The 23,981-nt window shown below is 44.2% G+C and overlaps 1 protein-coding gene across 3 annotated transcripts in view; it reads left to right on the forward strand.

Annotated features, from left to right (window-relative positions):
- Positions 1-1,293: 1,293 nt before the first annotated feature.
- The window catches only part of sirt2 (sirtuin 2 (silent mating type information regulation 2, homolog) 2 (S. cerevisiae)), a 63,663-nt gene continuing 40,975 nt past the window's right edge, over positions 1,294-23,981 (forward strand). The window contains exons 1-8 of one of the 3 annotated variants that reach the window (XM_072274505.1): positions 1,294-1,374; positions 4,294-4,331; positions 7,030-7,078; positions 11,460-11,576; positions 13,516-13,557; positions 16,279-16,385; positions 20,912-20,968; positions 23,308-23,376. In XM_072274505.1, the coding sequence (XP_072130606.1) occupies positions 1,359-1,374; positions 4,294-4,331; positions 7,030-7,078; positions 11,460-11,576; positions 13,516-13,557; positions 16,279-16,385; positions 20,912-20,968; positions 23,308-23,376 (495 nt within the window). In that variant the 5' untranslated portion in view covers positions 1,294-1,358. Of the gene's footprint in view, positions 1,375-2,513; positions 2,553-4,293; positions 4,332-7,029; positions 7,079-11,459; positions 11,577-13,515; positions 13,558-16,278; positions 16,386-20,911; positions 20,969-23,307; positions 23,377-23,981 lie in introns of those variants that run through there. The other 2 variants (XM_072274506.1, XM_072274507.1) reach the window with 2 other exon arrangements.

The following is a 23,981-nucleotide window of genomic DNA, read 5'->3' on the forward strand; positions in this document are numbered from 1 at the left end:
TAGCTGTGGGAAACAGCACCTCAACTCCACTCTTAGTACATTTAGCTTCATGTTGAACACCAGCTCAGTGCTTGATGGCCTCTCAAAGTCCAACCCTACCTCCCTGTCATGAAAGGTGGAAATGGGTCGAAGGGGACCGTCGACTCAGACCATGGGAGGCCTGTGTCGGGCATTTTCATGCCTCACAAGGCGCAGATTGGAAGTCTGTGTGGGGTGCCACTCCTCGCACAGAAAAATGGGTAAGGCCGGCTAACGGGGCTCAGGTGAAGCCGTACAGGCCAATCCCCTGTACAGTGGATACAAATGGATTTCAGAAATCCATTGGTACTCCAACCACGCCATTGACTTTGGACGATGGAGACAGGAGGTCATCCTTGGCCTATGCTCCACTGAGGAACTAAGGGCCCAAATAAGTGAGTAGGTCAGTGTTTGATAGCTCTTGGCCCGTACTTAAACATAGAAACATAGAAAATAGGTGCAGTAGGCCATTTCGGCCCTTTGAGCCTGCACCGCCATTCGGTATGATCATGGCTGATCATCCAACTCAGATCCCTGTACCTGCTTTCTCTCCATACCCCCTGACCCCTGTAGCCACAAGGGCCGTATGTAACTCCCTCTTAAATATAGCCAATGAACTGGCTTCAACTGTTTCCTGTGGCAGAGAATTCCACAGATTCACCACTCTCTGTGTGAAGAAGTTTTTCCTAATCTCGGTCCTAAAAGGCTTCCCCTTTATCCTTAAACCCCTCGTTCAGGACTTCCCCAACATCAGGAACAATCTTCCTGCATCCAGCCTGTCCAATCCCTTTAGAATTTTATATGTTTCAATAAGATCCCCCCTCTTGCTGGAGTTTTAGAAGAATAAGGGGAGAATCTCATTTTATCAGATATTGAAAGGCCTAGATGGAGTGGATACGGAGAGTATCTTTTCCTACGAATTAACCAAAATGAGGAGGAATTTCTTTAGCCAGTGGGTGGTAAACTGTGGAATTCATGGCCACATAGGATGTGGAGGCCAAGTCTTTGGGTATATTTAAAGCAGAGGTTGATGACTTCTTGATTAGAAGGGGCATTAAAGGCTTTTGGTGCAAGGCAGAAAAATGGGGTTGAAAGGGATAATAAATCAGCCATGATGGAGTGCCGGAACAGATTCGATGGACTGAATGGCCTAATTCTGCTCTTCTGTTTTATGGTCTCACTATCTACTCTAAGTAACAGGGCTCAGCGCCACAATACCGACTCCCATGCCGGAACCTTTCTTTGCGCCATCAGTTACAGGACCGGACGTTAATACCGGGTTGTACGGGGCTGGCGGATCGGAGTGTCGGTGGGAGCGCCGGTGACCGTAAAGCAACTCGATGTCTCGGCGGGAAGGTGAAACGTGGGGGTGGTGCCGGTGGGGAGGAGGCGGCAGCCGCTCTCCTCTGATTATAATGAGAAGTGACATAAACCCGGTCTTTCGGCTGGACCGAAAATGGTCGGGAACCGAGGCTTTGGGGGTGGGGTGGGACCGGTTTTATGGTGACGCCATGCGATTGACAATTGCTTGACCTAAGAGAATCGAGGTTTATGTTGGCCCAGCCAATCAGAACAAAGAAGGGGCGGGTTTTGTTTTTAAAGAGCCGGTTCCCCTAGCCAGAGCAGAATTGAGAAATAGGATTAAAAAAGGTATAGCGAAGAAGTGGCAGGAGGATTGGAAAAATGAATTAAGGGGCAGGCATTATTTTTCTAGTCACTCACGAGTTAAAAGGGTTACCTTTTAAGTCGTAGAGATATGGTGAAATTTACAAGACTTAGGTTGGGGCATTGTGGGCTAAACTATTATTTAAAGATAATAGGAAAACATCCTACTGGATTACGTGACTGTGGTAGTTCAGAGACAGTCCAGCATGTTTTGCTGTGTTGTAATCGACACAAAATTGAAAGAAGCATGCCGTTCACCAGGCTATCTAGCTTAAATTTATGCAACACACATCAAAGTTGCTGGTGAACGCAGCAGGCCAGGCAGCATCTCTAGGAAGAGGTACAGTCGACGTTTCAGGCCGAGACCCTTCGTCAGGACTAACTGAAGGAAGAGTTAGTAAGAGATTTGAGAGGGGGAGGGGGAGGGATGGAGCCAAGAGCTGGACAGGTGATTGGCAAAAGGGATATGAGAGGATCATATTTATTTTGGTTTTCTATTCAGTCTTTGTTTGGCCATCAAGAGAATCAACATCTGATTAAAGAGTCTATCATTCAGTTTATACGTGAGACTAGGTTGTATTCGAGAATTTGAGTTCCTTGAAGTTCTATAATTAATTATATATCCTGCAGGAGGGCTGTAATACGCTTAGATGTGTCTAAACAGCTCGAAATAGAAGAAGAAGAAAGAGCCAGTTTGGCCAGTTAAAGGGATAGGCTGCAAACAACATAACTGGTTCTATCCTTTAATCTGTATCAAACTATCCCTTTCTCGCAGTTTCTTCCTCTGCAGCACAGTTTGCTCTTTATTTCCCACAATTCTGAGACTCAAACGGTGTCGTCAGCGACTTACTTGCAGTTCCTCCAGTCCGGTAAACTGCCTCTCCGTTTTTTTGTACTACCTTACTTTCCCTCTTCTGTTTTCTAGTTATGATTTATCATTTAAATTTTTAATATTTACTATCGATTTGTACTCTATGGAGCGCGAAGCACAGAATCAAATATCTCTGTGATTATAGTACGTTCTAGTATCAATTGTTTGGCGACAGCAAAGTATAAAGTATATGGCAGATATCTGGATGATCCGGTCACCAGCAGGCTAGAGAAACGAAAGGCTGTCTAGTCACCAACATTGCAGAACCCCTCGATTCTGCCCTCAAGGATCGCCCCGTGCTTCATACAAAGGCACTGGAGAAACTCAGTGGGTCAGGTGCCATCTATATATCGATGTTTTGGGTGGAGACCCTTCATCTGGACTTGTGTCTCCTCCCAGATTCAGATTCATTTGATTTATCACATGTACTTTGAAACATAGGTGAAATGTTCGTATTGAAAACCAACAAAATCTAAGGATGTGCTGGGGGGGTCAGCCCAGAAGTGTCATCAATGGTAGCACGCTCATTTGTGCTTAACACCTTAACACAGAACACAACAAGCAACAAAACAACAGCAGCAAAAAGCCCCATTCTTCTCTCCAAACCACCCACGAACGTACAGTTCAACAACCCCAAGAGAGGCCATCTCCAGCTGCCAGCCTCCAATGCACTCGCGGGCACACAGACTTCTTCAGTGAAATTGAATTTCGAACCTTTTCATTTTCATTTTCTGCCTCCAGCTAACAGTTTCTAAAATAATTTGACTATTTCAATTTACATGCTATCACAGATATTTTCTTTCTCAATCTTCACCCTTACCTTTCTGCAATGTTACTCCTAATTTTTTTTAACAGCCGGGTCAGGGGGGGGAACAAGCTTTGCTCTCAGGAGGAAATTTTTCCACAGCTTGAAAACCCTGTGGCACTTTAACTTAACGTTCCATAAAAGAAAATTCCGGCAGTGAGGCAACAAAGGCTATGTGTGCAGAAGCATTTCAGTCACTATGCAGCTGTACACCCACGCAGCCTAGAGGGAACTCCGCCCTGCTGTGCAACTGAAAACAATTTTGTCTTCTCACTTTTCCAGTTGTGATAAAGAACCTTTGACCCAATATGTTGGTCCATTCCTCTCCTACTGACGCTGCCTGAATTGTTGAGAGTTTCCAGTGTTTTCTGATTTTGTTTTGTATTCTAAATAGCTGCAGATCTTATTTGTAATACAAGGAGTTTGTATTTACATAGCAACATGTGCCTTTAACACAATGACACTTACGTCAACAAGGCTAAATTAACCTTTGTTGTGGTAAGACTTCACGGGTGTAAACCCGATGCCTGATGTTTGGATAATTTAAGTGCCAGGCCAGATTGAAGAAGTTAGTGTCTCAGGTCTGGATTGGTTCTGCTTGCTGCTGCCTGGCGTTTACTTGGCTCTGGAATAAACTGGCACTGTAGCTTGCTTTGGCCGCAGTGACACCTGGCTTCATGTCTTTCAGAAAATGTCAGTTCTGAATGCTATTTGCTTACTTTTATTGTTTGCACAATTTGCTTTTTTTCTCTCTGCATAACGGGTGTGTGACGGTCTTTTTATGGGTTCATCTTTTGGGTTTCTTTGCTTTGTGGCTGCCTGTAAGGAGATGAATCTCAAAGTTGTATAATGTATACACACTTCGATAATAAATGTACTTTGAGCTTTGAACTTTCAGGAGGTATCCTTAAACAAATTTCTTTTCTTTCATTAGCTTCAGATGTGAAGACTGGTGCAGACTCTGACAGTGAGGTACTAAGTAATTCTGTTAATTAATAAGAAAAATGTGTTACACGACTGGGGTCATCTGTTGTGTCTGGTGCTCCTGATGCAGCCTCCTCTATGTTGGTGAGACCCATCAAACGTTGGGGGACTGCTTCATCGAGCACCTCTGCTCCACAAGTGGGACTTCTTGGTGGCCAAACATTTTAATTCCTTTTCCAATTCCTGTTCTGATGTGTCGGCCCACGGCCTCCTTTTGTGCCACGATGAGGGCAGGGCCAACCGCAGGGTGGAGGAGCAGCACCATATATTCTGTCTGGGTAGCTTCCACTCTGTCCTCTTACCTCTTCTCACTTGCCTATCATCGCCCCCTGGGTCCCCTCCTCCTTCCCTTTCTCCTATGGTCAACTCTCCTCTCCAGCCCTTTTTCATTTCCCACCCACCTGGCTTCACCTATCACCTTCTAGCTATCCTCCTTCCTCCACAGATGCTGCCTGACCGGCTGATTCTTCCAGCGTTTTGTGTGTGTTACTCTGGTCGTAGATGCTGAGTTCCTCCAGCATTTTGTGTATGTGTGTTTGTTTTGTCCTGGAGTGTAGTACTAGTATTCAAAATGATCTGTATCTGCGGTATCATTCATTTGATGGGTTTATGATGCCATGGTAATGAGTAAAAACAAACTGCTGGAGGAACTCAGCAGGTTAAGCACCATCTGTAGAGATGAAGGGCTGGACAATATTTCATTTTAAGACCCAGTGTCAGGTCTGAGAGAGAACTCTCTATCCATTATAAAGAAGTGAGTGGGAATGGTGAGCGAGGGGCTGGTAGGTTGTAGATGCAACCAGATGTTGTGGGGGCGGGATAACGAAAGATCTAAAGATTAACTTTATTTGTCTCTTGTACACTGTCGATAAGAAGTATTCACTCCCCACTTGGAAGTTTTCATGTTTTATTGTTTTACAACATTGCATCATTGTGGATTTAATTTGCCTTTTTTTGACACTGATCAACAGAAAAGACTCTTTTGTGTCAAAGTGAAAACAGATCTCTACAAAGTGATCTACATTAATTACAAATATAAAACACAAAATAATTGATTGCATAAGTATTCACTCCCTTCAAGTCAATATTTAGTAGACACACCTTTGACAACAATTACAGCCTTGAGTCTGTGTGGTCAGGTCTCTATCAGCTTTGCACATCTGGACACTGCAGTTTTTCCCCATTCTTCTTTACAAAGCTGCTCAATGGGGATTGTGAGTGAACAGCCCTTTTCAAGTCCAGCCACAAATTCTCAATTGGATTGAGGTCTGGATTCTGACTTGGCCACTCCAGGACATTAACTTTGTTGTTTTTAAGCCATTCCTGTGTAGCTTTGGCTTTATGCTTGAGGTCATTGTCTTGGTGGAAAACAAATCTTCTCCCAAGTTGCAGTTCTCTTGCAGACTGCATCAGGTTTTCCTCCAGGATGTCCCTGTATTTTGCTGTATTCATTTTACCCTCTACCTTCACAAGCCTTTTAGGGGCTGCTGTGGTGAAGCATCTTCACAGCATGATGCAGCCACCACCATGCTTCACAGTAAGGATTGTGTGTATTTTGATGATGTGCATTAGTCAAACATAACACTTAGTCTGATGGCCAAAAAGCTCAATTTTAGTTTCATCAAAACGTAGAACCGTCTTCCAGCTGACTTCAGAGTCTCCTACATGCCTTTGGCAAACTCAAGTCAAAATTTCATGTGAGATTTTTCAACAGTGGCTTTCTCTTTGCCACTGTCTCATAAAGCTGTGACTGGTGAAGCATGCGGGCAGCAATTGTATGTGCAGTCTCTCCCATCTCAGCCACTGAAGCTTGTAACTCGGCCAGTGTTGACATAGGTCTCTTGGTGGCCTCCCTCACTAGTGCCCTCACTGGAACGTGGGAGGAAACTGCAGCACCTGGAGTAAACCCATGTGGTCACAAGGAAGATGTATAAACTCCTGACAGACAACTAGGGGAACTGAACCTGGGTCGCTGGCATTGTAATCGTGTGACACTAACTGCTACACTATTGTATTGCTCTAGTCCACTGCTGATGGCTTACATTGTGCAATAATGATATACTTCTAAGTAATGTTTGTAATTTGTAAAAATCATCAGTTATCTTCTTTGCTGGGGAGAGTATAATGTTTAATACCTTTTATTTTGAGATATAGCACGGTAACAGGCACTCCTGGCCCAACGAGCCCACCCTGCCCAATTACACCCGTGTGACCAATTAACCTGATAACCCATGTGTTTTTGGAGTGTGGGAGGAAACCGGAGCACCCGGAGGAAACCCATGCAGTCACGGGGAAAATGTCCCACCTCCTTACAGACGGAGGTGGGGACTGAACCTGGGTTACTGGTGCTGCAAAGTGATGTGCTAACCATGACGCTCCCATGGCGCCCCTTTGAGAGCCCGAATGTAAGACCATTAGACCTGGGAGCAGAATTAGGCCACTGGCCCATTGAGTCTCCTCCATCACTTCATCATGGCTGATCCATTTCCCTTCCAGCCCCAAGTTCCTGCCTTCTCCCCATATTCCTTCATTCCCTGACTAATGAAGAATCTACCAACCTTTGCCTTAGGTATATCCAATTACTTGCAGAGTCTACAACATCCACAATATCACAATGTAGAGGGGGTCTTTGTGGATTGAGTCATTGTGTCAACAGCTGAAACTAGCTCTGCTTGTTTTGTTTCAGAGCCCGGATTCCCAAGGGGAAGCAAGTGAAGCATTGGATGTTTCTGAAAGTACGTACAATCATTGATATTTACTGACACAGTTATCCACATTTCCAATCTTACTTCCTCTGCCTCCTTTTATTGCCTGTTTGAAATATATGGCTTACCCCTACAACTCCGATGAGAGACTCTCTAGAAGTTAGCCACATGTTATTTACCAAGTAAGCAGCCTCTGCCTTTGCCCTTGTGAGTGTTCAGTGTAATGTTTCACTTGAATGAATCTAAAATACAGTAAGTAAAAAACATACAATCTGTAAATACATCATAACTTTAATATACACTCAGTGGTCACCTTATTACAGTACAAAAGATGTACTTTTGTACATCTACTCATTAATACAAATATCGAATCAGCCAATCACATGGGAACAACTCTATGGGTAAGAATATGAAGACATGGTCATGAGGTTGAGTTGCTCAGACCAGACATCAGAACAAGAAAGGAATGTGATCTAAGTGAGTTTGATTGTGGAATGATTGTTGGTTCCAGACAGTATGGTTTGAGTATCTCAGAAACTGCTGATCTCCTAGGATTTTCAACCACTACAATCTCTGGAGCAGGGGTTCCCAATCTGGGGTCTGCAGACCTCTTATTTAATGCTGTTGAATAATGGCATAAAAAAGATTGGGAACCCCTGCTTTAGCGTTTACAGGGAATGGTGTGACAAACAAAAAACAACCAGTGAGCAGCAGTTCTGTGGGCGAAAGTCAGAGGAGAATGGCCAGACTGGTTCAAGCAGACAGGAAGGCAACAGTAACTCAAATGGCCACACTTTACAACAGTGGTGTGCAGAAAATCATCTCTGAACGCACAACGTGTCAAACCTTGAGGTGGATGGTCTACGGAGGCAGAAGACCACAAATATACACTCAGTAGCCACTTTATTAGGTGTACAGGTGTAGGACATAGAGCAATTCCTATGTTCTATCATAACTTTAAGCACTTAAAATAAGCCTCCTGTCAATCTCTTCTTCAAAGGTTCAAAGGTATAACTTAATGTCAGAGAAATGTATACAATATACATCCTGAAATGCTTTTTCTTCACAACCATCCACGAAAACAGAGGAGTGCCCCAAGAATGAGTGACAGTTAAATGTTAGAACCCCAAAGTTCCCCCAAGTTCCCCTCCCTCCCACGCGCAAGCTGCAGAGAGCAACAATCCCCCTCCCTCCACCGGCAAAAATAGAGTGCACCCGCTACCAGCACTCAAGCGTGAGCAAAGCAATAGCAAAGACACAGACTTGCAGTTACCCCAAAGACTACATTGTTCACCCGGTAATTCAACATGCTGCAGGCTCTCTCTCTCCTAATAAGGGAGAAAGAGATGACTCTGTTTTCCAACAAGCGGGGAGACATAACAAACAACTCGCTGGTTTACGATGTTAAAAATCCATTACGTTGCTTTTCTCGAGCTCTGTGCCTGAAGATCGCAAGAATCCTGGGTCCCCAGGCACACAGCAGATGTTCCGACTCCCCCAACGACACACGGGTCTCCTGTGGCGACACCGACCCTTCATCCGCCCGTCTCCAGTTCCTCGAGATCCCAGACTTCTGAATCCGTGCTGAAATCTTCGGCCAAGCCTTTGGCGTGCCGAATAGTGGCCGATTGTGGAACCCCGAGAGCAGGTCCCATTCCCGCAAAGAACCGAAGTCAGTGTGTAACTCCAGGTCAGGGTTTTCAAAAGAACCCTGAAAGGGAAAAAAATAGAGATATTAAAGCTGGAAATAGAGCTGTTTCTGAAAAATGTAAGCAAAGAATTGGTTGTTGGGCAACATAACTACTTAACTCCGCCTCGTCAATTTTCCAAACAATGTAACCTTATTTCTGCTAGTTTTTCTACTTAGAGATGGCATCAATTTCTGGAACTTCCCATAGTTCCCCCCCCTTCACCATTCCGCATTGATTCCTTCCTCTCCAGTCCTGTACATTTCCTACCCACCTGCTTCATCAATCACCTAGCGATCCTCCTTTCCCTCCCCCTCACATTTTTGTTATTCCGGCATCCTCTCCCTTCCTTTCTAGTTCTGAAGAAGGGTCTCCGCCTGAAACATTGACTGTTGGTTCATTTCCATGGATGCTGCCTCACCTGCTGAGCTCCCCCAGCATACTGTCTATGCTCTTCACCTACTGTTTGTTTCCTGTTAACCAGCATTTTTCTATTCACATCAACACATCAACCTGCACGGGTTTTCATTGTCTGCAGTAAGCTTTGATGCTGTCCCTTATCAAATGCCTTCTGAAAATCTATGTAGTTTCGCCATCACCCTCGGCCATTAGGCTCTATAATGAGTCAACCTGTAGCTGGGGAAGTGATGACCCCTCCAGTCAGACTGTTTGGGGTAACTTATTTTAATTCTTTCTTGCTTGTCCAATATACAAATATACTTATTGTATATTTGCATATCCGTGCACTTGTAATGCTACTGTGACACTGTAATTTCCTTTGGGATCAATAAAGTATCTTATACACAGCATATTTTCCTTCTTCAAAGATCTCCAATAAATCGCTGACCTCTCACAAAACCACCTTGAATTTGCATGATTACCTTATTTTTTTCTAAATATTATGTATTTAATAGTTGTTTCTAACACTCTCCCAATGTAGATTCAGCTAAATTTCAGATCATTTCCTGCAACACACACAAAATGCTGGAGGAACTCAGCAGGTCAGGCAGTGTCTATGGAGCGAAATAAACAGTAGATGTTTCGTGTGGAGGTGCTTCATTAGATCTTGATGATTTCATGATCAGTCCCAATGAAGGGCTTCAGCCCAATGCGTCAATAGTTTATTCTCCTCCGTAGATGCTGCCTGACCTGCTGAGTTCCTCTGGCATTTTGTGTGTGTTTCGCTGGACTTCTAGCATCTGCAGAATCTCTTGTGTTTAAGATTTGCTGCCCTTTCTTTATTTTCTGTCTCTCCCATGTTTGAATAATGTAGTGACATTTGTTAAATTATACTCGAATGAAACCTTGACTGAATCGTGGAAAATTAAACCCAACACTTGAACCACCTCACCTGAGTTTCCCCAGGATGAAGTCTGAAAGGATCTGAAGTTCAGTGGCATGCCCTTGTGGTTGTAACTTTCCTGAGTTCCCTCCAGTGTTCGGATTGATAACTGTTTCCCAAACATTATTAATTGAAGACTGGTGCAAGGTATTTCTTTAATTCATCTGCTGTTTCTTTTTGTTCTATTATTAATTCCCTTGATTCGTTTTCTTTAGACCAAAGCTCACTCTGCTAACCCATTAAAAAGAAACAAAGATTATCTTTATATGTATTGTGTACATCAGATAGTGGGGTGGAGATGCATCTCTACCAAAGGAGGTGAAAGGCGCTCCTTCCCTCCGCTAGTCTGTAGGTCACCCTTGGGCAAGGAGTAGCACCTGCTTAGCAACCCCTCCACCCCCACTGTGTTAGATCTGGAGTAACAATCATTTTGTCCTCCTTTACACTCCTTTACTGAAGAATGACGATAAAACAATCTTGAATCTTAAGTTCAGTGCTTAGCGAAGTCAGAATCAAAATCAGGTTTAAGATCTCTGACACGTCATGAGATGTGTTGTTTTGCGGCAGCAGTATGTTGCAATGCATAAAAAACCATAAATTACAATATGAAAAAAAATATATATGAAGTAGTGAAATTATTTCAATTGCACCCTCAGCCATTTCTGGCATCGCACATTAACATAGCAGTTAGCGTCAGTGACCTGGGTTCAATTCTATCATGTCCATCAGGATTTTGTATGTCCTTGCCATGACTGTGTGGGTTTCCTTAGGGTGCTATGGTCTCCCACATTCCCACGGTGCATGGTTTAGTTGGTTAATTCGTCCCATAGATATAATTAGGAGGCTCTTTGGGCCAGAAGGGGTGCATCTCTAAAAGATAATAGGGCTGGAGAAGGAGGTGGAGAATCTATCTTCTAATGCAGTGGGTTATGACTTGAAGCAACACATATCAAAGTTGCTGGTGAACGCAGCAGGCCAGGCAGCATCTCTAGGAAGAGGTGCAGTTGACGTTTCAGGCCGAGACCCTTCGTCAGGACTAACTGAAGGAAGAGTGAGTAAGGGATTTGAAAGTTGGAGGGGGAGGGGGGGAGGGGGAGATCCAAAATGATAGGAGAAGACAGGAGGGGGAGGGATGGAGCCAAGAGCTGGACAGGTGATTGGCAAAAGGGATACGAGAGGATCATGGGACAGGAGACCGAGGGAGAAGGAAAAGGGGGAGGGGGGGAAAACCCAGAGGATGGGCAAGGGGTATATTGAGGGGGACAGAGAGAGAAAAAGGAGAGTGAGAGAAAGAATGTGTGTATATAAATAAATAACGGATGGGGTACGAGGGGGAGGTGGGGCATTAATCACTGCTGACTGTCCAGACTTCCCTCCCCAGTGGACTTCCTGAGGAACTTGCTGTCACGCTCCCTGGATCTGCAGCAGGCAGCGCCCGAGCAGGTACTGGAGGAAAGGAGCCTCAAAGGGATCGCCAGGTACATCCTCAACAAGAAATGTAAGTGTCCAATCATTCAACAATTACTGAAGTGCAGTATATTATATCTACCCTATGCGCTGCTCTGCTCAAGTCTAGAATATTGATTTACTTGAAGCTCATAGTTTCTCTTTGAGTTCAAGTTTATTGTCATGGGCAGACATAGCCAGGGTATAAATGTCATCAGACCATAGACATTAGGAACAGCATGTGGCCATTCAGCCCACTGAGTCTGCAATGCAGCAGTAGTACAGGACATCGTAACCGTGACAAACATAAATTAAGATAAGTTATGGATAACTTGCATGACATAGTAAACAAATATAAATACAATGACATTACTGCAAGTGAGTGATGTTGAAATTCATCATTCTGAGGAATTTCAAAAATTCAAAGTACTTTTATTATCAAAGTATGTATGTAGTATACAACCCTGAGACTTACCTTCTCACAGGCAGCCAAAACAAGCCAAAAACACAGAATATAAGACATCAAACCCCAGAGTCATTGAAACAGTCTAGGACTGTTCAGTTCAGTTCAGTGCTGTGTTGTTTGTCGACTGCAGGCCACAGAGACAGTCCACCCCAATCAAAATCACACAACATAGCAATTAAAAAAAGGAGCAAACAGAAACCAGGGACACATCGTAACATGAACTACAGTGTCCAATCCACAAGCTGCATCGATTAAACCTGGCCCAAGATCCAAGACTCTAGCACCATCTTCTGGCAACATCAAGAGAGAGGGAGAGGGAGACACCAGTCAAACACAGACACATTCCTCTGGCAGTAGCAAGAGAAAGGGAGAGAGAGAGACCGGTCAGATGCAGGTAGACAGCCCTAAACACCTGCTCGCCTTCAGCTTTTGTCCTTGTTAGTTTCAATCTTGCTCAACACTTTAATCAGTGAGATTGTTGAGAAATCCAGTTGATCATGGGCTTGCACTCGTCTCCAGGCTTCTTGGCCTCCAGGGCACATGTTCTTCTTGAAATGTCACCGTACTCCCTCAAAGACAGCAGCGTGCCAGATTGCTTAATCAGCCCAAAAACACACCATCAAAATGTAAGTTACAGGTTCCATGCTTAGTAGCAGAAATCATATTTGAAAGAAGAAGTAAAAGAATGTTAGTGGGAGAAGTGGAACAGCGATATCTTCCTCTGTTGGCAGAGGGACCTGGCACAGCAAAGCAGTAGATAACACACACAATTTAACACAGAGCCTCACAGAGAGTGATATCTGGTGTTAATCATATACCTTTATTCCCAGTTACTTTAGATCTGAATCAGAATCAGCTTTATTATCAAGCTTTTTCTTTAGAGGCCCTATGATCCTGTGCTACCCAATGTGACCAATTAACCTACTAACCTGTACATCTTTGGAATGTGGGAGGGAACTGGAGCACCCGAGGGAAACCACATGGCAAGAACGTAAAAACACCTTATAGGAAGCATTGGAATTGTATCCAGGTCACTGGCACTGCAATAGCGCTACGCTGCCTGCTGTCTTTAAGTGACACGAAATTTGTTGTTTTGTGGCAGCAGAGTGAGACAAAGACATTCAAATGACTATACATGACAAAATACATAAACAGTGCAAAGTAAAGGAAGAACACGGTAGTGTTTGTGAGTTAATGGACCATTCAGAAATCTGATGGTGGAGGGGAGGAAGCTGTTCCTAAATTATTGTTTGTGGGTCTTCAGGCTTCTTCTCTTCTCTTCTCTCTCATTTCTCTTCTCTTCTCTTATCTTCTCTTCCCTTTCCTTCCCTTCCCCTTCCCTCCCCCTTCCCCTCCCCTCCCCTCTCTCCCCTCCCCTCCCCTCCCCTCCCCTCCCCTCCCTCTCCTCCCCTCCCCTCCCTCTCCTCCCCTCCCCTCCCTCTCCTTCCCTCCCTCTCCTCTTCCTTTCCCTTCTTTGCTCAGCAACTCTTGAATGTTCATTGTGTTAACATGTTTGTTTTTGCAGGTGAGAACATAATCTGCATGGTTGGAGCAGGCATATCAACGTGTAAGTGTTTGATCTTCGGTTTACCATTATTTTCACTGAGGGAATTATTCCCACTGTAGTCTGCACTTGATTTTGCTTTTCACATCCACGTGAGGATGTCCTGAATCATTTTACAGCTAAAGATGGGTTTCAGAGCAGTGATTAAACAGCAGTATGCAAATGACAAAATAAACATTCTTTGTGAAGTTGTCCCCCAAGTGCCACGAAAAATTCCCATGGTCTTCTTGGAAAGAGTTTCACGGGGATCTTTTACTTCCACTTCAGAGAGCAGACATGGCCTCAGTTCAATGTCTAAGCGGGTTTGACAGTGCAGCACTCCTTCAGTAGTGCACTGGGGTGCAGAGAAAGAGAGAAAGGGGCAGAAGGAGAGATTCTTCATCCCATCCTTCCTTCCTTCCTCTCTCTCTCTGTCTCTCTCCCTCTCTATCCCACCTCCCAGAGCCAGAGCTGGAACGGAAGAAAACTGGAATTGAGTGAGGCTGGGTTGGGGAGGTGGTGGGAAAAAGGCTGCAGAAATAGAAGGGTAAGGACTGATGAGATTGGTAAACAAGCACAGAATGTGGATTTCTATAATCCAGATAACATAAGTTTCTTAGATAAACATACCTAAGCACAAGAACAGGAACAAACACAAGAAAGTTGAGATGAAGGTGTTGTTTGAATATGTTCCATTCTTCTGCATGGCCATCACCCTGGCCTGTCCACAGAACAAAGCTAATGTTACTGGAAGCAGGGGTTTTTGATATAACAGCACATCATGAACTTGGAACAAAACCAGAGGATGCTTGAAATGCTCCTCAGGTCAGGAGCATCCATGGGGGAAGGGAAACAGAGCAACTATTTCATCAATTACCCTTGGTCAGACTGGTCTCTACCATAAAAGGATTTCAAACATTAGCTTTTTCCTTCCCACAGATGCAGCCTGACCTGTTGCACTTTCTGTTCTTACAGTGGCATGCAAAAGTTTGGGCGCCCTGGTCAAAATTTCTGTTACTGTGAATAGTTAAGTGAGTGGAAGATGAACTGATCTCCAAAAGTCATAGAGTTAAAGATGAAACATTCTTTTCAACATTTTAAGCAAGATTAGTGTATTATTTTTGTTTTGTACAATTTTAGAGTGGAAAAAAAGGAAAGGAGCACCATGCAAAAGTTTGGGCATCCCCAAGAGATTTGAGCTGTCAGATAACTTTTACCAGGGTCTCAGACCTTAATTAGCTTGTTAGGGCTATGACTTGTTCACAATCATTGTTAGGAAAGGCCAGGTGATGCAAATTTCAAAGCTTTATAAATACCCTGACTCCTCAAACCTTGTTCCAACAATCAGCATTCATGGGCTCCTCTAAGCAGCTGCCTAGCACTCTGAAAATTAAAATAAATGATGCCCACAAAGCAGGAGAAGGCTATAAGAAGGTAGCAAAGCATTTTCAGGTAGCCATTTCCTCAGTTCGTAATGTAATTAAGAAACGGCAGTTAACAGGAACGGTGAAGGTCAAGTTGAGGTCTGGAAGACCAAGAAAACTTTCCGAGAGAACTGCTCGTAGGATTGCTAGAAAGGCAAATCAAAACCCCCGTTTGACTGCAAAAGACCTTCAGGAAGATTTAGCAGACTCTGGAGTGGTGGTGCACTGTTCTACTGTGCAGCGACACCTGCACAAATATGACTGTCATGGAAGAGTCATCAGAAGAAAACCTTTCCTGCGTCCTCACCACAAAATTCAGCGTCAGAAGTTTGCAAAGAAACATCTAAGCAAGCCTAACGCATCTAGGAAACAAGTCATGTGGACTGATGAAGTTAAAATAGAACTTTTTGGCCGCAATGAGCAAAGGTATGTTTGGAGAAAAAAGGGCGCAGAATTTCATGAAAAGAACACCTCTTGAACTGTTAAGCACGGGGGTGGATCAATCATGCTTTGGGCTTGTGTTGCAGCCAGTGGCACGGGGAACATTTCACTGGTAGAGGAAAGAATGAATTCAATTAAATACCAGCAAAGTCTGGAAGCAAACATCACACCGTCTGTAAAAAAAAAAGCTGAAGATGAAAAGAGGATGGCTTCTACAACAGGATAATGATCCTAAACACACCTCAAAATCCACAATGGACTACCTCAAGAGGCGCAAGCTGAAGGTTTTGCCATGGCCCTCACAGTCCCCCGACCTAAACATTATTGAAAATCTGTGGATAGCCCTCAAAAGAGCAGTGCATGCAAGATGGCCCAAGAATCTCGCAGAACTAGAAGTCTTTTGCAAGGAAGAATGGGCAAAAATCCCCCAAACAAGAACTGAAAGACTCTTAGCTGGCTACAGAAAGCATTTACAAGCTGTGATACTTGCCAAAGCTGGTGTTACTAAGTACTGACCATGCAGGGTGCACAAACCTTTGCTTCGGGCCCTTTTCCCTTTTTGTTATTTTGAAACTGTAAAAGATGGAAATGAAAAAGTAATCTTGCTTAAAATATTAAAGAAATGTGTCATCTTTAACTTTATGCCTTCTGGAAATCAGGTCATCTTTTACTCGATTAGCTATTCACAGTAACAGAAATTTTGACCGGGGTGCCCAAACTTCTGCATGCCACTGTATATCAGATTTACAGTACTGGCAGTTTATTTTAATTTCCTGAACTTCAAAATCAGATTATTGTTAAGAGATAGCTGGCATGATCCGCCACCACCTAGTAGTGAGCATCTTCCTAACTTTACCTCTGACGTTTGTCCCCTAAACAGCGGCAGGAATCCCCGACTTCCGCAGTCCAGGAACAGGTCTCTACCACAACCTGCAGAAGTACAACCTGCCGTATCCAGAAGCCATTTTTGAGATGGGCTACTTCAAGGTAACTAGAGCTTATTTTTCCATAAAATTTAATATTTTACAAACTTGATGTTGTTGGATCTTAATAATTTTCGATCCCTAGGTTCGTTTAGGAATGGGCAAGAAATGTTGATTCATTTATTCTTCACAATCGTTTATTTTAAAGTTTAAACAAAGATGCAGAGCATTTGAAACTGAGTGAGGAGGTAAGAGCAAAGTAGAGGTTCAATATACTCACTAAAAAGATGGTGCCTTTGAAAAATCGATCACCTTTATTCCAGCTAACAAAAATTACATAGATAAGGATAAACCAATCAACAGTTGCAGTCATAGCACAAGTGTAATATGCTAATACTTAGCCAATGAATAAATGAAAAGATATATGATCAGGAGATCAAGAGTTCAGGAGTTCAAAATGATTAGTGTCCTGGCTCCATGGGTCAAAATTCAAAGTTCAAAGTAAATTTATTATCAAAATATGTATGTGTCACCATATACAACGTGAGATTCATTTTCATGCAGGCACTCACAGTAGAACAGAGAAATACAATAAGATAAATTTTAAAAATCATAGACTCAAAGACAAACAACCAATGTGCACATGAAGACAAAGTGTAAATAAAATAAATAAGACCAAAAGGCCATAAGATATTGGAGCACAGTTAGGCCATTTGGCCCATCAAGTCTGTTCTGCATTTCATCATGGTTGATCCACTTACCCTCTCAGCCCCAATCTCCTGCCTTCTTCCCATATCCCTTCATGCCCTGACTAATCAAGAATCTATCAACCTCAGCCTCAAATATATCAATGGCTTGGCCTCCACAGCTGCATGTGGCAATGAATTCCACAGATTCACCACTCTTTGGCTAATGAAGTTCCTCTTCATCTCCATTCTAAAAGGATACCCCTCTATTCTAAGGCTTAGACTACCCCACCATAGGAAATAGATAGCTAGATAAATAATTAACAACAACTGAGGACGTGAGCTGTAGAGTCTTTGAAAGTGAGTCTGTAGGTTGTAGAATCATTTCAGAGTTGAGTTGAGTGAAGTTATCCACACTGGTTCAGGAACCTGATGGTTGTGGGGTAATAACTGTTCCTGAACCTGGTGGTGTGGGACCTGAGGCTCATTGTGGTGAGTGAAGTTATCCACACTGGTTCAGGAACCTGATGGTTGTGGGGTAATAACTGTTCCTGAACCTGGTGGTGTGGGACCTGAGGCTCATTGTGGTGAGTGAAGTTATCCACACTGGTTCAGGAGCCTGATGGTTGTGGGGTAATAACTGTTCCTGAACCTGGTGGTGTGGGACCTGAGGCTCATTGTGGTGAGTGAAGTTATCCACACTGGTTCAGGAACCTGATGGTTGTGGGGTAATAACTGTTCCTGAACCTGGTGGTGTGGGACCTGAGGCTCATTGTGGTGAGTGAAGTTATCCACACTGGTTCAGGAGCCTGATGGTTGTGGGGTAATAACTGTTCCTGAACCTGGTGGTGTGGGACCTGAGGCTCATTGTGGTGAGTGAAGTTATCCACACTGGTTCAGGAGCCTGATGATTGTGGGGTAATAACTGTTCCTGAACCTGGTGGTGTGGGACCTGAGGCTCATTGTGGTGAGTGAAGTTATCCACACTGGTTCAGGAGCCTGATGGTTGAGGGGTAATAACTGTTCCTGAACCTGGTGGTGTGGGACCTGAGGCTCGTTGTGGTGAGTGAAGTTATCCACACTGGTTCAGGAGCCTGATGGTTGTGGGGTAATAACTGTTCCTGAACCTGGTGGTGTGGGACCTGAGGCTCATTGTGGTGAGTGAAGTTATCCACACTGGTTCAGGAGCCTGATGGTTGTGGGGTAATAACTGTTCCTGAACCTGGTGGTGTGGGACCTGAGGCTCATTGTGGTGAGTGAAGTTATCCACACTGGTTCAGGAGCCTGATGGTTGTGGGGTAATAACTGTTCCTGAACCTGGTGGTGTGGGACCTGAGGCTCATTGTGGTGAGTGAAATTATCCACACTGGTTCAGGAGCCTTGATGATTGAGGGGTAATAACTGTTCCTGGACCTGGTGGGGTGGGCCCTGTGGGCTCCTGTACATTTTTCTGGATGGCAGCAGTGAGAACAGAGCATGGACTGGATGGAGGGTGTCCTTGAATTTGGACGCTGCTTTCCTGGGCCAGTACTTCTCGTAGATGTGCTCAATGTGCAAAATGTGTTCCATTTCTTTCAATCAGCCCTAGCATTGGACAAAATGGTGACTAATTTGATCTCGGACTCATCTCTACTTCCCTGCATTTTCCTCCCCTGATCTCCCTGTGACTGTGTGGATTTACCGTTTCCTCCCACATAGCGAACAAGTGCAGGCCAGTGGGTGAATTGCCCCTGTGAGTAGGTGGGTGGTGTCTGTGGGGCAAGTTGCTGGGAATATGGGGGGAATACTTACTTACTGCCTATTGTGCCTCTGGTGTTTAGAACAGCAATGAAGGTTCGCCATCTATGGCAGTGTGCATCATGTCAGTAGCTTCCTCTCTGTAGGTTATGCGAGTCCCCCATAGAGACTCAGGAATACCGTTGCACTCAGATATGGAAGTATTCTTCATTGCTGTTTCCATAACAATTTAGTTTTACCAGTTGTTTACCCTGAGCTGAACCCCTGAACCTGCAGGACCAGTGGACCACTCTTAGTCTGGCCTCTACCCTTTGACCTGCTTGTCATGCGTGACTCTACCAAGTGCTGGCTTGAGTGTCGAGCTAGTGACTCAGCCTCGTAAAAAAAAAAACGATCACATACGGAGGAAATGGCAAAAACGACACTCGTTGCGCCACGAGTTGCGTCACACGATGTAACGGATGACTGGAGAATTGCAAATATTGCTCCACTATTTCAAGAAGGGTGGGAGACAGCAGAAAGGAAACTATAGACCTGTTAGCCTGACATCAGTGGTTGGGAAGCTGTTAGAATTGATTGTTAGGGATGAGATTACCGATTACCTGGAGGCACATGACAAGATAGGCCAAAGCCAGCATTGTTTCCTGAAAGGAAAATCCTGCCTGACAAACCTACTACAATTTTTTGAGGAAATTACAAGCAGGGTAGACAAAGGAGATGCAGTAGACGTGGTGTACTTGGATTTTCAGAAGGCCTTTGACAAGGTGCTGCACATGAGGCTGCTTAGCAAGATAAGAGCCCATGGAATTACAGGGAAGTTACTAGCATAGGTGAAGCATTGGCTGGTCAGCAGAAAACAGAGAGTGGGAATAAAGGGACCCTATTCTAGCTGGCTGCCGGTTACCAGTGGAGTTCCACAGGGGTCAGTGTTGGAGCAGCTGCTTTTTATGATGTATGTCAATGATTTGGACTAAGGGATTAATAGCTTTGTGGCTAAATTTGACGATGATACAAAGATAGGTGGAGAAGCAGGTAGTGTTGAGGAAACAGAGCCTGCAGAGAGACTTGGATAGTTTAGGGGAATGGGTAAAGAAGTGGCAAATGAAATACAATGTTGGAAAGTGTATGGTCATGCACTTTGGGGGAAGAAATAAACAGGCAGACTATTATTTAGATGAGGAGAGAATTCAAAATGCAGAGATGCAAAGGGACTTAGGAGTCCTTGTGCAAGATACGCTAAAGGTTAACCTCCAGGTTGAGTTGGTTGTGAAGAAGGCGAGTGCAATGTTGGCATTCATTTCTAGAGGTACAGAATATAAGAGCAGAGATGTGATTTTGAGGCTCTATAAGGCACTCGTGAAACCACACTTGGAGTATTGTGTGCAGTTTTGGGCTCCTTATTTTAGAAAGGATATACTGACATTGGAGAGGGTTCAGAGAAGATTCACGAGAATGATTCCAGGAATGAAAGGGTTACCGTATGAGGAATGTCTGGCAGCTCTTGGGCTGTATTCCCTGGAGTTCAGGAGAATGAGGGGGGATCTCATAGAAACATTCCAAATGTTAAAAGGCTGAACAGATTAGATACGGCAAAGTTATTTCCCATGGTAGGGGAATCTGGGACAAGAGGGCATGACTTCAGGATTGAAGGACGTCCATTTTGAACAGAGATGTGGAGAAATTACTTTAGTCAGAGAGTGGTAAATCTGTGGAATTTGTTCCCACAAGCAACTGTGGAGGCCAAGTCATTGGGTGTATTTAAGGCAGAGATAGATGGGTTCTTGATTAGCCAGGGCATCAAAGGGTGTGGGGTGAAAGCAGAGAAGTGGGGTTGACTGGAAGAGTTGGATCAGCCCATGATTGAATGGCAGAGCAGCCTTGATGGGCCAAATGGCCTACTTCTGCTCCTATATCTCATGGTCTTAAGTTTCTTGTTACTGGGACCAAAGTTCCCTTTATAATAAATCAGACTCCCAATTAACCACAGTCTAATTAGAAGGATCACTAATTTTTTAAATTAGCCACTTCCCTTTATAATTCTTTAGTTTCTCATGACTAGGACCAAGGTTCCCTTTACAATTCACAGTATTCAGCATGTCATGTCATTAAATGCCTCTATGCCACATCATTAATTTAAAAAGGTTGACCTTTTGTTGTTGACTTTCAGCAAAATCCTGAGCCATTTTTTGCACTGGCTAAAGAACTGTACCCGGGACAATTTAAGGTAAGAAATGACGCAAAAGGAGTTGTATAAAACATTGGTTCATCTGCACTCTTCTTCTTCTTAAACCATCATCCCTGCTTGGGCAGAGGAACATTCAAGAGTGTGAGCACCACATGCAAAATACTAAGGAGCAAAATCCCTTCTTCCCTAGCCTTTCATTTCTTCCCCCCCTTTCACCTCCCAGGATCTCAGGTCATTGGCTATATTTAAGAGGGAGTTAGATATTGCCCTTGTGGCTACGGGGGTCAGGGGGTATGGAGGGAAGGCTGGGGCGGGGTTCTGAGTTGGATGATCAGCCATGATCATAATAAATGGCGGTGCAGGCTCGAAGGGCCGAATGACCTACTCCTGCACCTATTTTTTATGTTTCTATGTCAGTCTTTGTTGTTCCCATCAACTAACCCCCATATTGCACTCCTCACTCACACACTCATCATCATTGTTATGTGCTGTGTTGTATGACATCATCATTATGTGCGGTGTTGTATGACATCATCGTTATGTGCCATGTTGCATGACATGGGCGATCATGGCCTTATCCATGACCGTGATTGTTCTTGGCAAATTTTCCTACAGAAGTGGTTTGCCATTGCCTTCTTCTGGGCAGTGTCTTTACAAGACGGGTGACCCTCCCCACCCCAGGCATTATCAATACTCTTCAGAGGTTGTCTGCCTGGCGTCCATGGTCACATAACCAGGACTTGTCATATGTACCAGCTGCTCATACGACCATCCACCATCTGCTCCCATGGCTTCACGTGACCCTGATCGGGGTGGGTGGGGGGAGGGGCCTAAGCAGGTGCTACACCTTGCCCAAGGGTGACCTGCAGGCTAGTGGAGAGAAGAGCTCCTTATACCTCCTCTGGTAGAGACGTATCTCCACCCCAACACCCTTGTCTTACAGTATATGATGTGAACTTTGTTATATTGAAGCACCAACGTAGTGCAAAGACATAAAATGACTGTAAATAAGTAAATAGAGAGAGGAGGAAAGGAGGGAGGGAAATATAAAAATTTTAAAAAGGAATAATATGAGGTAGTGGCCAAGGAGAGGAAGGAGCTGTTCCTGAATCACTGGACAAACTTGGATCATTTTCTCCAGAGCACCAGAAACTGGAGGAAGACGTGAGAGGGATAGATAGGGTTGATAGAATTTTCCGGTGTAGAAATGCCTAATACTAGAGGCCATAGCTTTAAGGTGTGAAGTACAAAGTTGAAAGGAGCTATGCCAGGCAAGTCCTTTACACAGAGAATACTGGATACCTGGAATCTGCTGCCAGGGTGGTGGTGGTTTTATTTGAAGCATACCATGAAATGCACCATTTGTGTCAATAGCCAGCACAGTCCGAGGAAGTGCTGGGGGCAGCCTGCAAGTCTCAGCATGCTTCCAGTACCGACAACTATGCATTCTACTGTCATGCCGGCATTCCTGTCTGCTCCTGAGGCTGTTTAAATGTACCTTGACTGCCATTAACAGGCATTTAATCAGACAGGGAATAGAGGGATGTGGATTATGTACGGGCAGATTGGTTTGGTGTAATGTGACACAGGAGCAGGGGGAAGGGAGTTGGGCGGGCTGAAGGCCTGCTCCTGTGCTAAACCAGACCTTCATTGGTCATAAAGTGCTTATAGCATCTCGGTCCAGAAAAGATCAGAATCACGATAATTATCACTGACACTGGCATTGGTAGTTTGGGGCAACAGAGTGGTGCAAAGACATTAAATTAAAATAAATTACAAATATAAATAAATAGTATAAAAAGTTCAAAGTAAATGTTATTATGAGTGTACATATATATGTCACCGTATACAACCCTGAGATTCAATTTCCTGTGGGTATACTCAACAAATCTATAGAACAGTAACTATAACAGGATCAATGAAAGATCAACCAGAGTGCAGAAGACAACAAACTGTGCTAATGCAAATATCAATAAATAGCAATAAATAACGAAAACATGAGATAATGAGATAAGGAGTCCTTAAAGTGAGATCATTAGTTCTGGGAACATCCCAATGGATGGAGAAGTGAGTGTAGTTATCCTCTTTTGCTCCAGAGCCTGATGGTTGAGGAGCAGTAACTGTTCTTGAAGCTGAACATGGGGCAAGTCCTGAGGCTCCTCTACCTTCTGCCTGATGGTAGCAGTGAGAAGAGAGCATGGCCTGGGTGGTGAGGATCTCTGATGACGGACGTTGCTGTCCTATGACAGTATTTTGAGGTAGTGAGGTGCAAGAGAAGTGCCAAGTGCCTTTGAGATTTGTTAGGGACTTTGGATGTGAACTTCAAGCATCTTCTTCACATTCCAGTCCCTTTAATGATGAATGTGTGTCCCTTACAGCCCACACTCTCCCATTACTTTATACGGATGCTACGAGACAAGGGACTGCTGCTACGCTGTTACACACAGGTAAGCTCCCCGTTACTATTTATATAGTGCATGCTATTTTCTAAATATGGAATACATTCAGAAATGGGAGCTACCAAGGGAGTTGGGAGTCAAGGTTCAAAGTTCAAAATTCAAAATAAATTTATCAAAATGCAAATATCACCATAAACTACTCTGAGATACACTTCCCTTCTCCAACACTGACATCTCCTCTCCAACACCCGCATCCCCTGTCCCACACAGATATCTCCAGCCAACGCTGGTATCCCCTCTCCGACACCGACATCCCCTCTCCGACACCGACATCCCCTCTCCGACACCGACACGTCCCTCTCCGACACCGACACCGTCCTCACCGACACCGACGTCTCCTCTCCGACACCGACGTGTCCCTCTCCGACACCGACACGTCCCTCTCCGACACCGACATGTCCCCAACACTGACATCTCCTCTTCCACACATGTCATTGTTGGTCTTTTACTTCTTTCCATTTCCTCATGAAAGGTACTGATATTTGAAGAGGTGAAATGGAAGAAATCAAAATGAGATATTTTAAAATAAAGCAAGTGTAATAGGTACAGAAGTGGCATATAAACAAGTTGGCTGGCAGGGTGGAGGGACATCT

Source organism: Mobula birostris, chromosome 12, assembly GCF_030028105.1.
Source record: "Mobula birostris isolate sMobBir1 chromosome 12, sMobBir1.hap1, whole genome shotgun sequence".
NCBI classification, from domain to species: domain Eukaryota; kingdom Metazoa; phylum Chordata; class Chondrichthyes; order Myliobatiformes; family Myliobatidae; genus Mobula; species Mobula birostris.